The following is a 15,025-nucleotide window of genomic DNA, read 5'->3' as shown; positions in this document are numbered from 1 at the left end:
ACCTTTATATTTCTTAGTTGTTAGGTTTAAAGTCTTATCCTGAGGACTGCTGGTTACCTGCAGCTCTGGTTGACTTCAGTGGTGGGTGTAGCTGCTTAGCCACTGTTTGAAGTCAAGCTCATGTGACCTCATCCTGTGTACATTGGCAAAACTCCCTAATCATGTACCAAAAGATTGTGCCCTTTGATGTTGATCCTGCAAACACTTAAGCACCTGCTTAACTTTACACATGAATAACAATATTGACTGTTCTAGGAATTACATGAGCAAAATACTTACATGCTTGAGTGTTTGCAGGATTGGGGCTTTAGTTTGCTATTTGCCAGCTCACCCAGGGCAAATATGATATTTATTTTAATGCCAGGTTATCATGGTCATGATGAGGATGGGCAAGTAAACTTGTACCAAGGTTATAAAATTTCCTAACAATTTTGTCGGGCCACTATGAAAATAAAAGTGCTGTCTGCCATCTGTGGTGCCATTCTTGTTCTGTCATCTAGCCATTATTTTTTTTTACCTCCTCTCCTAGTGAAAAAGTGGACTTAGAGCTTCCCAGCACAGAGAGTGACTATCTCCCTCTGCCAGTGCTCCAGGTTCCAGAGGATGCAAAAATGATATTTAAAGAAAAAACAGTCACCTCCCTTGGAGACCTGACAGAAGAGGTGCCGATCTTCAAAAAGAGAAAATTTGAAAATGGAAAATCAAGAAATTTACGACAAAGACCAACTGATCAGTAATAATTTAACAAAGCATTGTAGATGCTGTTTAAGCTAGCGAGGCTCAAAAGTTACTATTTTAAACAAGCTTTTTTTAAGAAAATGTTGGTTAGAAATTAAGAATTTATGGTTATTCAGAAATGTATTGACCGTGGATTGTAATAAATTTTTTATTTTTATGTTAATGTGATTATATTTTGTTTTCTGAACGGATAATTGCACAATTTATGCAGTGATGTAAATGCATTTATTTTTTATTTAACCCTGTTATCTGAATTCAATTTGCTCAGTGTGCGCTACTTAAAATACAATATAATATATAAGATTTTGATTCCTCTCCTAGATATATGGGAGTACATTCATGCATAACTTGGAGAAATATGGTACAGAGCATGTGTGTGAACACAAGGAGTGGATAAGTGGCAGTCCACTAGTACCCAGGTACTAGAAAGTAGAATTAAGACCCAATATGGTATAAGCAGAGTGGCCTTCCAGCAAATATGCTTTGATTTAATGGTTACAAAATTGAAGGTGATGCAAGTGCAACCCACCGCAAGCATAGTTTGAGATTTTCAAAAGAAAGGTAGGGGAGTGAACCACACAGATGCCATTTATTTCAAAAGCGAGTTTAAAAACTTTTGAAAATCTCAGCCAAGTTTTCTAACTTGGATTCATGGAAAGCAATACTGTACATACATGATAAATATATTGCAAGTATACAGAGATTCAAACCTTGTTCTGATGAATCTGTTTTTCATGATACCATGATAAGTCCCATCTCTGTGTCACACCTCTTTCTATGGTATTTTCCCCATTGTGTTTTTTACTATATATTTGTGTGTCCATGATTTTTTCTCCAGTTACTTGGAGGAACATTTATTTTCTTTCTTCTCTCCATATTTTCTTTGTCTGTTTCCTTGCAAGTCAGGAATGGTCACACACTAGTTTCATGAACAAGTCCTTCAAAGTTGGAGTCATGCTCCAATGCACGACACTATTTTAGTGGCTGTTGCTTGTGTGAATTGTTCAGAAGAGTGCACTGCCTAGCTACACAGTGCCAGATTACTGATCATAGAATCTGGAAGGGACCAAGTATATAGTGATCCCAACATGTGGACATATGTTGGGAGAGGAAAACAGAAGGATGATGGACATAATTGATTGCAGGACTGTCACAGAAAGCTGCAGCTTGGAGTCCATGACGTAAATGATTAAACACTTTCTTAAGGTTAGTGTCCTAAAATTCACAAATAGAGTTGATTTCTATTTTTTCAGATGATAGCGTGGTCTGTGTTTAGCATCATCAAAGATCCACAGACTGCAAAAGAAGATGGCTATACATAGTGCTTCCCAGATTGTTGGCTGTGATCCACTGGGTGCTCATGGACCTTCTAATGAAGAGTTACTGTGGGTTCATAATGTATAGTGATGCCACTTTTAAAATCATGAGTACCTCATTAGAGAGAGTCTCAGACAATTATAGAGCAAGTGTACAAGCTATGAAGTATTTCTGGGCCCGGATACAATGTGATGTACCTTATAAGTGCTTGCCCCCTGCATTTCTTTACTCTGGCAAAACACCCATTGATTCAATGGGCATTTTACTTGAGGAATGGCAATGTCTTTGTGGCCCTGCAGTTCAGCCTACAGGGGGTATGAATTGCAGCATGCAGTAGCATGTTGTGCTGTCACTTCCCTGTGTGAATGCTGCTGGCATGAATTAGGAGATACCCAGCTCACGTTAACTTAGCCTCTTTCAAACAAGACTATGTTAATGCAAACTTAGGTACCTTTTAGTTCGTGTCAGCGGCATCCACATGGCATTACAGTGCAGCATGCTAGTGCATGCTACAGTTCATACCCTCATAGTCTGTACGGCAGGGATGTGTAGACAAACCCAAAGAGTGCAGGACTGGGGACCTTGACTGTAAATTACAATAGGGAGTGTGATTTTTTTTTTTTTTTTTTTTTTGAGCTCTGTGATATTTTCTGTGGATGCAGAGAGGAATTAAATGATTACAGATTCAGGCCCTTGTGTGCTGCTTGTGTTGCACTGTCATGACAATTGTGTTTATTGTGGTACCTGCCACGCTGTGAGAAATTTCAAGGAGCTGTTTAGTGTCCACTCAGAGACCAGCCCATATAGGAGCAACTTTTCAGGATGCTCTGAATGGCCTTGTGGTCATAGGTCAAGTAATGGTTACATTTATTCATCGCTCACATGATCAATAAGGAAAAGTACTATGCAGGTAGTGGCCTAGAACATCTGAATTGGTGTGATTATGTAGAAAATGCCTAACTATAGCTCTATGTTGTTTTAAAAAAAAAAAATCTTAAAATGAGAAGTTAAAATGGTTAGAACTTTTGTTCCTTGCTCCTGAAAAAAGGCAACCAAAAATCAAAGACATTGCAATATGCTGAGTTTAATAGATAAATCTTTTAAAAAATCCAAACACTTGTTTTTTTAGTGTGAAAAAGGATCAGAGGTTTTCTTTATTCACCACTGACAGTCTCTTTTCTCCCTGGTGGTTCTTCTGATTTTTTATGTAATGGCTACTAAAGAAGACAAGTTGAAAAGCCTCTACCCCATAACTTATTAAAAATTCACAATTTGTTCCATCAGAAGTAAAATTTACAGACTGAGCCAACATGAGGTGAGAGTCACGGTAAAGTTGGATTAGGATCAGTATGGCCACTTTCATTAGGCACATTTGTATGATAGTAAGTGCGGTTTCTAAAACTTACTTTCTACTTCATGTGAAATGCATCATTTAAGTTCCTTCCCAAAAAGCACATTCATAATTATTGTCAGTATTGTGTCTTTTTAAAGTGTAATCTGGGCTCTAAGAACATCAGAATGGCCATACTGGGTCAGACCAAAGGTCCATATAGCCCAGTATCCTGTCTTCCGACAGTGACCAATGCCAGGTGCCCCAAAGGAAATTAACAGAACAGGAAATCAGAAAGTGATCCATCCCCTGTCGCCCATTCCCAGCTTCTGGCGAAGCATGAGAAGCTTCATATTTAAATAAGCATTGTTGCCTTTGGACCATGCTCCAGCATTTTGGCAGCTATTTCCTGTTGCATACCTAAACTAAATATTTTCTGATCACATACAGAAGTTTTACCTCATCTAAGAATTAGCTAGGAATACTGATACTCCAGGACATATTTACTACATATGCGCTGATCACCTCTCTTCCCAAACTCTCATGCCTTTGGCACTCAGCACCCCAGGGGATTTTATGGTAACTAGTTATGCTCTGTATGTTCTAATCCTTTTTTAAATTGCACTTCTTTAGCAAGTCCTATTAATGTTAATTTGTCAAACAAAGAAGTGTTTTATGTTTAAAAAGAAACCTGCGGTGTTTTCTGATCAATCAGTTTTCTCATCTCCCGGTACATTTTGTATCTGCATTGTATTGTTTATCTGCCTAGATTGTAAGCTCCTTGGGGCAGGAACCATATCTTCCTTGGTTTGTACAGAGTCATGCACTCTATTAGCACTATTGTGCAGCAATGATTATTGTAGAAAGAGAAAGGTGCTGTGATCCAATGTCCACAGCACTGGAATGGGACTCAGGAGATCTGATTTGAGACCCAGGCTTTGCTACTGTCTGGCTCTGTGACCTTAAGAAAGACTATTCACTACTGTATTTTTATTTCCCTTTCCACCTTTTGTCTGCTTAGTCTAGTTAGACAATAAGCTTTTCGGAGTAGGACTGTCTCTTACTATATATTTATACAGTGCCTAGCACAGTAGGGCCTGATCTTGGTTGGGGTCTTTAGATGTTAACATAACACTATTTATTTGTGGTTTGGCTTGATGTGGAAACCTGTCTGCCAGGAACTGCACTGAGACCACCGACTTTACACTTTGCGACTACCCGACAGGAGTTTGAATATACACCCTGAGGTCTGAACACCTCAATTTGTTTGAAATCCACACTTTTCCATTTTGAGCAGTAGTTGTGTTCACTGTTTGTATTTGACACATTATGGCCCTGCAAACTCAAATCCAATTATAATGTTCAGATTTAGGGGTTTAGTCAAATCTAGCTCTGGTCGCAACCTGAGTTAGATTCAAACTGATGAAAATTTTTTTAATCCCTCACTAACCCCACGAGTCTTCAGGTCTCTGTTTTATTCTGTAAAAGTAATTTTGGGGGACCACATTTTAATATTATTTGGCTTCTAAGAAAGGGAGAATCTCCTTTATTTCCTCTTTCAACTAAGCACCTGCCCTTTGCTACCATTATTCAAATAATCGGTGTCACCCTTGACCTAGAACTGTCTTCTCCAGGGTCTCCCATATGTGCAAATATATGCACCACCAAATATGCCACAATACCAATGTACATCTTTACCCCAACCCTTACTACTGAAAATACCCACTGATACCTTCATTTCCTCTCAGCTTGACTGTTATAGTTCCCAGCTCTTCAGACTCCAGCAGATGCAGTATGCTCCTGCCAGGCCTGCCTCATGAATACAAGAAGCACAACCAAATTACATGTATTTACAAACAACTTTCTAGTCATTTCAGGATTGATTTCAAGGTACTCTTTGATCCAGTTCACAATTTCCCTCCTTGAGGCAAATTTAACTCAGTTAGTTACGCTGGTATAAATCCAGAATAACTTAATTGCAGTTAATCCTTGAAGTTCACTAAAATCAAAGGAGTTACTATGGATTTACCCCAAACTGTGACCCCTTACGTTTAAAACCTGACATGGACTTGGTCTGTCTTAGCACATCTGCTCCTATACCCATTTCTTCTATTAGACTCACTGCCCCTGTGTCCTTTCACACAGTCTCATTACAGTTGGTGCAAGAGCCTTCACCTTTATAGCTTCTGCCTTCCGGTGTTTCTATCTCAAACTCTTTGTCTGCTCCCTTGTATCTACCTCATAATTCCTCTTTCCCTCTACCTGCTATTTAATGTTTGAATTGTATTATTTCTTTCTGCGATTATATAACCTAGCTGTGTAAAACATTTTGGGATATAGTTTGTATGAAAGTTGCTGTACAAAATAAAGTAATATTGTATTGTAAATAAAGTAGTAACCTCAACAAATTGGAGTTGACACATGTGGTTGCCAATCACAATTTCCAGAAAATGGTATGAAACTTGTATCAAATCAAACTGGTATCAAATTTGTACTTGTCAGTGTAGAAATAGTCTCTATAATAATGTTTTTTATATGTGCCAAAATTATACATGCCAGCTTTACAGTTTATTTGCAGTCAAGTGTTTAAATGGATACACAGTAGGGAACAATAGAACTGTTAGAAATTACGCTTTTGGTTTTTTTAAAATTCATTATTTGCCAGGTCAACTGACCATTCTCATTTTATAACTTCTCCATTCCAAGTACAGAAATTGCCAGCTGCTGAAGTGGAGCTGACCTGAAAATGCTGAATAAAGATTAAGAGGTAAGCAATTGCTGATACTCTTATTCATATTGTTAAAGATTTTTAAGGCAGCATAAGAGATTTAGAGACACATCTTCCATTAAATCTGAGGATAAAGGTAAATATAAACTAAAAGAAGTGTGTTACTACAGAACTGTTTATATGAAATTCTGTTCTATCTAAGTTCTTATACGATGTTCATCACCATAGTATCTGAGCGTCTTCCAGTAGTGCGTTCAGCAATTAATGGAAATTGCTTTACCCTGTGCACCAGTCACAAGTAACAAATGACCTTGGGTTAAAATTGTTAATTTTTAAATTTTTAACAGAATGCAGTTGGGGTTTGTTGTAGTTACTACTTAGCAACATCCAAAGTATATATCGGAAAGGCTGTTTTTCATTTAACAGATTATCATAAAGTGGTCTTCACAGTTATTGATATTCTGGGTGAGAAACAACTCAGAAACATTAAGGTTAAGATTTTTAAAAAGGTGGGTAATACAAGCAAATATTTTTATCAAGTTTCTTTGAACAAGAAAATCCTGTTGTAAACTTGTTTGGGAATTTCTTTTCCAGAAAGCAGAGCCACTGTTCAGCTGCATAAGGAGGACAGAAAAAATAAGGTAATGGCCAAGCGAACAGTTTTGCTGGTTATGAAATTTGGTTTATCATGATTGGGGAGGGGGGAGGCTATTTCTGGGAATTAACTGTATTTATTTCTACTTCAGGAAACATTCATAATCCTAAAAATACTAAAGACACTGATTAACAGAGACTTCAGTCAAAGAAACAAGCTTCATTTTTGTAATATGGTTAATAAGAATAACTTGTTGGTTTTTCCAAGTGACTGAATTCATTCATAGCTGCAGGATCACTGAGAACTTTGCTGATATATTTTACAAGTGACTAAATGAAGGCTGAATTTTTATTAAGAGTGATATTTTTCTACTGGTCTAGAAAAAAAATCTGTATTTCCACTGTCTTGCCCATCACTCTGTTATGCTTACTGGTTTTTCTAGTATTTCTTCCTAAACTTATGTTTAACCCATGCACATAAGAAATGTATATATAATTTAGCAATGCTGTGAAAGTACTATCATACTTAGACACATGAGAAGTCATAGAATTTAGCACATCTTACAGCGATTCCTGCTGTTTCATGTAGGAATATGTTGCTAGGCTACAAAAGGAATATTGTCCTGTTCTAGAAGTCAGGGGAAGAAGGAAATAGGATCAGAATGATTAAAATTCATTTTTCATTAAAATATGGACATGGGAATACCCGACACAGCAGCCAGAGGCTCTGGACAACATATCCTCATGAAAGATTCCCTTTATGAATTCTCAGCCTACTGAAAGAAGTGTTCTGCCTCTGCCTGCTGGGGTGTAAACCACAGAGAAAAACTGTGTACGAGGAGCTACATTTTCAAAACTATGCTCCCGATATGCACACGGTAATAAACTGGCAGCATTTGCCTAAAACATCCTCAACCTGTTAGCATGTGTTGACCCTGCTGAGAAAGCTGAGTCAGTGAGGCATATGCCTCATTATTCCAACATAGATACAAAGGAAATGGGAGTGACTCTGTGGAACAGAGGTTCCAGGGATTGGGCTGAGGGGAGACAGCTTAAGCAGGATTTTCTGTGATCTTATTGTTAATTGATTTCTGTCAGTAAAGCCAAACCCCAGGAAAGGTCAGTTTGGACTCCATATAGCGTGCAGAGCAGTGTGGGAAAGTGCCTGTTCGCACACAACCAAAAATAGGGAATGTGCTTAAAGACGAATGTATAGTCATATTACATGTTCACGTTGACTTCGTACTGGGCTCTAATTTGCACAAGCATAAGTTTGTGCACAGCAGCATTTGTTTTGGTTTTAATTTTCATGTATCATCTCAAGCATTTAGTATCAATGAAATGTTGGGGGACCTGGCTCAGAAAATCACAGTGTTCCATTAGAGCTGTAAAGAGGTGGTGGAACAGCAAGGTCAGGAAACGTGAGCACAAGAAAAGGACTCTGCCGTCTCTTATTTCCTGCCCAGATCTGATGGGGTGAACAGCTGATCAGCTTTCACCTGAGAAGTATCCCTGAGCCATCAGATGGGCCAGTAGCCTGCATGAAGGCACCCTTAGGTTTTGACACCACGGCCTCCTCCACAATGCATTCCCCTTGATTTTCCCCATCACAGTTCAGGACAGACCTGGATTTCAACAGCAATAAAGAGAGCCCAGAAGCATTGACACCCCTCTGTGACAGGACCTGTGGGGTATTATCTACTGCTCATTTGCATCTCTTGGCTTTTCCAGGGCAGTTAGAGGAGCTGATGCTGTTTAAACAGTAAATGCCATAGGCATGTAAGAACTATTAGTATTGATACTTTTGGAAAGTAATTTGTGAAATATAATTGCTGTGAAAAATACTATTGCATTATATCTAGTTGAAAATACTTGTCTTTCTTATTGCCATCCCAATGATAGCTGCTACATAGGAAGTAAAGAAGTTTTACCAGATGTTCAAGTGGAATCTACATTAAAAATGCCAAATAAAGCCCAAGAGGTAAACAAAATGTACACTTAATCTTCAGATAAAGGGGTGGTTTTATTTGTTTGTTTTTGTCGCATAGCATATTCTCCAAAAGTGTTTCAGAGAAGCCAAAATTATGCCTCCAGCTCCAGTGTAGACATATCCAAAGCTGCATTATAAATGCATTTTACTGCATGATTCCACCTTTTATCAAATATGTACCACCACCAAATATGTAGTATTTGTGCACATCTATTTGCCGATATATTATGTGTATATAAATCCCTCCAGGCTTTTTATTACTGTTATTTGTGTGGTTACACCTAGGAACACTAGTCATGGACCAGGACCCCACTGTGCTAGGCACCGTACACATAACAAAAAGATGATCCATTCTTTACTTCAATACGTACATGTCATAGGATCATAGAAATGTAATGCAGGAAAGGATATCGAGATCATCTAGTCCATCGCATTGTTCTTGAAAACCTCCAATGATGGAGATTCCACAGCCCCTTTTGGAGGCCTATTCCAGTACTTAACTACCCTGACAGTTGGAAAGTTTTTTCTAATGTTTAACCTAAATCTCCCTTGCTGCAAGTTTGATTATTTCTTGCCTGTTTTCAGTGGACATGAAGAACAATTGATCACCATCCTCTTTATAATAGCCTTTAATATATTTGAAGACTGTTATTAGGTCCCCTCAGTCTTCTTTTCTCAAGACTAAACCTGCCCAGTTTCATTAACCTTCCCTCATAGATCAGGTTTTCTAAACCTTTTATAGTTTTTGTTCCTCTCCTCCGGACTGTCTCCAGAATGTCCACGTCTTTTTTAAAGTGTGGCACTCAGAATTGGACACAGTACTCCAGCTGAGGCCTCACCACTGCCAAGTAGAGTGGGACAGTTACCTCACATGTCTTCCATATGACACTCCTGTTAATATATGCTAGAATGATATCAGCTTTTTTCACAACTGCATCACATTGTTGACTCATATTCAATTTGTGATCCATTATACCCCCCAAATCATTTTCAGCAATACTACCCACTAGCTAGTTTTCCTCATTTTTTAGTTTTGTGTTCAATACGTTAAACAATGTGAATTTGTTTGACTACTAGGATGCTGTGATTAACCTGAAATCAGTACAAGAACTGGGTAAGCAGCTGGGTTTTGAGTGGACAATTGTTGCTAATGAGCTGGGATTCAGCAGAGCAGAAATAACCCAGTTTCACTCAGCTAGCACAGAGAAGAAGACTCAAGCACAGAAAATGCTGGAATGCTGGTAAGTAGCTCAAGCTGAGAGAGGAGTGCAAAGTCCCTCATCCTTTCAAATAAATAGTTGTATTAATCATTTTATACTTTCATCCACATCCTACAGTTAAGATAGCCCTGACCTGTGGGGCTACTTTTAGCTTATTCCTATTTTTCTTATCTCATTCAAAAGAAATGTTTATATGATACTTGTCACAACCTGACCCACTATTCTTCTGTATGGTCAGCAGTCTGTTGCAAGTAAACCCACTTGCTGGGTCCCATGTGCTTCCAAGCTAACTCTGTCTGGGTAGAGTCTTGTCACTGTTTCTAGTTCTGGGACTAAAGAGCACACACTCAGGTTCAGATCTCATCTGGCACCCTTCTTCAGCATGTGGCAGACTGACGCCAGCTGCCCTAAATCCTGAAACCAGTGTCAGACCTCTCAGTCCCCCACTCACACATGCTCCCCCAGAATCCCACCTATGCTGTGGTCACTCTGAGCTTCTATTTTAATCCATTTGCGGGGACAGATTGGCAAGAACGCTAGAAACGCAGACTTAGCAAAGGAATTTCTTAATCAGAGTCACTTTACACTTAACCTACTCAAGACTTACAGATTTTTGAAAACAAGATAACTGCCGAAACTCCCCGGTTTGATCATACAGCATCTGTGAGTCCCAGGTTTGTCAGCAGTGTTTGAGGCTGGGTAGAGTTTCTCCTGCATTCTGTTTCCTTCACGTCCTTCTTACATGTGGCAATGGTCAGTCCTCCAGCACACAGCGAACATTGCTCTTAAGTAAGTCACTCCTGTGCCATATGTTCCACTGGGAAGATCCAGCTCCCTCCACCAGTCATGCTTGCCCCGCCTGTGTAGAAAAAACTTGAACGCTGGGTAGGACCAGTAGTTGATATAATAAAATTCAGTCACCCTAGACAGCAGCCTTGATAGCTTCTCAATGATAGTTCTTCAGTGAGACATCCATTACCTTTTCCAGGTAGGGCAGCTGTATGGTATGCAGTAAATAGGCTGCCCACCAAAAGGTATAGATATGTTCAATACATAATACAAAGTGGAGTTCATACTTTGATACAGACACAATGTCAAAATGTTCATTAAAGTTTGTTAGAATTGTAGCAGCAAAACTTCGGCATGTCCAAGAGGAGATAGAAATGTTCTCAGCGTACAGATGAGACAGTTGAGTTGTGTGCAGCATGAACAAATTCCTCTCTTTAAAGTTATTTATTATTCAATTCTCCACCTTTATTATTGTTTCTGTAGCAATCTAAATGTGCTTATTGCTGAACAGGAGGTAAACTGTGCCAGACAAATAACAGGGTGCCTGCCCAAAAGAGGTTAAAGCATAACCGTGTACAAATACAATATCGCTAGCTTTGTATTCTTACACACCCATGGATGAATCAGTTATTAAGCAAACTGTTGTGATGACCTCTAATCCCTGTCCAATCAACTAGCCACACAAAGCAATTTGGTGGATATTTTCAATATATTAGATTTTTGCAGTCACTGAAATAATCCTTATTGCTAAGGCCACCTTCCTGGATCCCTCTGTAATATTGAGTGCTATGACCCCTTTTGTATTGTATGTTAATTCAAACAATCTCAAATGAGGCAGTTTGTGTCTGGCCCTTGCTTGAGGCTGCAAGGGTCTCCTGTTGCACCAACAATTCCTTCCCCCAGGCAGGGGGCAGCAGTCTCTGAAATCCTGGGTGCAAGAACTGCTCCCTGCTACTGCCCATAACTAGACACAACCCCACCTGCTCCAAAACAGGTAAGAAAAGATGGTGACAAGACAGGTCTATAGTCCCCCATCTGCACACCAGCCAACAGAGCTTCTAGCTGGGAAAGAGAACACACAGCTGACTATAAACCCAGCATAGGTCTCTGTCTCAGTGGCACTTAATCTGGTCTAGTATGTTCACCATAGCAGTGTATCATCGTACTAACTTTCAGATACCTAGGAGAGAAGAGTGGCGGAAAGAGAAAGAGGCAGAAAGGAAAAGAGAGGGTTAGGAAATAAAAAGTGAACAAATAGAAGTTTTGGATGGATATTTAGAATTTGATTAGCTTTGTTATGGTGCATTTCACTGGGACTGAAATACAACAGCAGACTGAATAACCCAAAGACCAGAACCAGAGACTTCAGAAATAGGTATTTTGCTTTTAGTTTCACAAGAGAGAGTGAAGATCTGTGAATCAACAGGAGTGAAAGTGGAAAGATAATTATAGGACTATCAGCCTGATATCAGCCCCGGGCAAGATAGTGGTGTGACTAATATGGGACTCAATTAATAAAGAATTAGAGGAGGGTAATGTAATTAATGCAATATGGGTTTATGGAAAATAGATCCTGTCAAAAACTTGATACTTTTTTTGGTGAGATTACAAGTTTGGTTGATAAAGTTAATAGTATTGATGAAAGATACTCAGACTTCGGTAATGTGGTTGACTTAGTAACACATGGCATTTTGATTAAAAAACTAGAATGATATAAAATTACCATGGCACACATTAAATGGATTAAAAACTAATAAGTCTCAAAATGTAACTCTAAACAAGGAATCATCATCAAGGGGTTCTGTTTCCAGTGGGGTCCTGCAGGGTTTGGTTCTTGGCCCTATGCTATTAATATTTTTGTCCATGACCTGGAAGAAAACAATATCATAACTGATAAAGTTTGCAGATGGCACAAAAATTGGGGGAGTGGTAAATAATGAAGAGGACAAGTCACTGTTTTAAAGTGATCTGAATCACTTGGTAAGTGGGGGGCAAACAATATGCATTTTAATATGGCTAAATGTAAATGAATACATCTAGGAACAAAAAATGTAGGCCATACATACAGAATGGGGGACTCTGGCCTGGGAAACAGTGACTCTGAAAAAGATTTGGGGGTCATGGAGGATAATGAGCTGAACATGAGCTCTAGGTGTCATACGGTGGCCGAAAAAGCTACTGCGATCATGGGATGCATAAATGGGAATCTCCAGTAAAAGTAGATAGGTTATTTTATCTCTGTATCTGTTAATGGTGCGAGTGGTGCTGGAATATTGTCCCCAGTTCATGCCACAATTCAAGATGGGTGTTGATAAATTGAAGAGGGTTCGGAGAAGAGCCACAAGAATGAGTAAAGGATTAGAAAACATGCCTTATGATAGAATCCAAGAGTATGTCTACTCTGGAATAAAACACCCATGGCTGGCCCGTGTCAGCTGTTTGGGCTTGGGCTGGAGCCCAAGCTCTGAGACCCTGCAGAGCCCGAGATCCAGCCCACCCAAACGTCTGTGCTGCAGTTTTATAGCTCCACAGCCCAAACCTTGAGAGCCTTTGTCAACTGACCTGGGCTAGCCATGGGTGTTTTATTGCAGTGTAAACATACCCAAAGAGCTCAACCTATTTAGCTTAACAAAGAGACGGTTAAGGAGTGACTTGATTGCAGTCCAGAAGTATCTATATGAGAAACAAATATTTAATAATGGCCTCTTCAACAGAGTGAGTTATAACACAGTCCAATGGCTGGAAGTTGAGGCTAGACAAATTCAGACTGGAAATCAGGCATAAATTTTGACAGTGAGGGTAACTGACCATTGGAACAATTTACCAGAGATCATGGTGGATTCTCTATCACTAACAATTTTCAAATCAAGGTTGGATGTTTTTCTAAAAAGAAGCTCTAAAAATTTTTGGGGGAGAGAGTTCTGTGGCCTGTGTTATACAGAAGGTCATGATCACAATGGTCCCTTCTGGACTTGGAATCTCTGAAAAAGTATTGCCTAATAATGATTACCATTGTTATACCAAAGTACCAGGTCGGGATTATACACAGTCATGAGTATTGAAGAAAGTGAGAGGTAAAGCAAGTATTTGATTTGTTTGTTACAATTTTTATTTTACAGGCAAACTTTAAACTATAAGGCAATAAGGATTACTGTACAGTACAGTACTTTGGTTTAATCTGTACCTGCTTTGTTCTACAGGGATACAATGAGCAACTGTATTCTCTCTGGGGTGTATTTCCTGCCATTATAAAAGGCACTTTTCTTTCCCTTTTAACATTGTGGTTTGTCATTAATACCACTCCCATAAGTTGGTTTAGAATAACATCCAGCTGAGGACTATTTCTTGGTAGTGATGATTTTTGCAAGTGCTGAGCATCCAGCAGCTTCTATTAAAGTCAGTGGGAGTCGCTGGTTGCTCAGCACTATGGACAATCATGCCCTGTTTTAAGTACTTAAATGTGGACAAAAGACCTTAAATTTAGGGTACCCAGTTTTGCAAATGTTGGCCATGGGAAATTAGGACCAGTAATTCACAACGGGTATAGCTCCACCAGTGTTGATTTTCTTACTGCAAGTGCAGACCCAGGAGCTTAGACTATTTTCTGCTACAGTGTCCCTGCTCTTATCTCCATTGCAATCCTAAGATGGCAGTAGATGTTAGAAGGAAAATAAGGCCTCAAACAGTATCTTTTCTGTTGGGGGGCGGTAAATAAATACATTTTTATAAAATATGGCATAGCATTTAGAAAAGGAGGACTTGTGGCACCTTAGAGACTAACAAATTTATTTGAGCATAAGCTTTCGTGAGCTACAGCTCACTTCATCGGATGCTCATGCTTATGCTCAAATAAATTTGTTAGTCTCTAAGGTGCCACAAGTCCTCCTTTTCTTTTTGCAAATACGGACGAACACGGCTGCTACTCTGAAACCTGGCATAGCAGTTGGTGCACTTCAAGTACAAATGGGGATGACGTATATCTTATATTGACTGATCACGATGCTGTAATGTTTGATGTGACAAATGCAGGTATGAACGATCATGGAATAAACTTAACAAGACAAAGATCCTTCAGGATGCCCTGGAGCGGGCTGGAAGAAAGGACCTGGCTGATAAACTTCAGTGCCTGCACTGGGGACATCAGAAGTTAAGCAGCAGAGTGGAGCTCCCTTCTGCTTTCCCCTTTCTCATCACCGTGCACAAAACGATCAACAACAAGGAAGGGCTTAAGAAAATTAACCAACTTAGTTGCAAGTATCCCTAAGGTGGTGCAGTTGAAACACTGCAGAGTAAATCTCTCTTGCACGTACACACTAGAA

General features: G+C 39.3%; 1 protein-coding gene across 2 annotated transcripts in view; it reads left to right on the top strand.

Annotated features, from left to right (window-relative positions):
* Window positions 1–5,793, top strand: part of WBP4 (WW domain binding protein 4) — a 36,199-nt gene extending 30,406 nt beyond the window's left edge. The window contains exon 10 of one of the 2 annotated variants that reach the window (XM_007061311.4): window positions 530–5,793. In XM_007061311.4, the coding sequence (XP_007061373.1) occupies window positions 530–737 (208 nt within the window). In that variant the 3' untranslated portion in view covers window positions 738–5,793. The remainder of the gene's footprint in view (window positions 1–529) is intronic. The other variant, XM_043533602.1, reaches the window with a different exon arrangement.
* Window positions 5,794–15,025: the final 9,232 nt, after the last annotated feature.

The sequence above is a fragment of the Chelonia mydas genome, chromosome 1 (genome assembly GCF_015237465.2).
Source record: "Chelonia mydas isolate rCheMyd1 chromosome 1, rCheMyd1.pri.v2, whole genome shotgun sequence".
NCBI classification, from domain to species: domain Eukaryota; kingdom Metazoa; phylum Chordata; order Testudines; family Cheloniidae; genus Chelonia; species Chelonia mydas.
The sequence above is the reverse complement of the archived record's forward strand: the minus strand, read 5'-3'. Positions and strand labels throughout refer to the sequence as shown.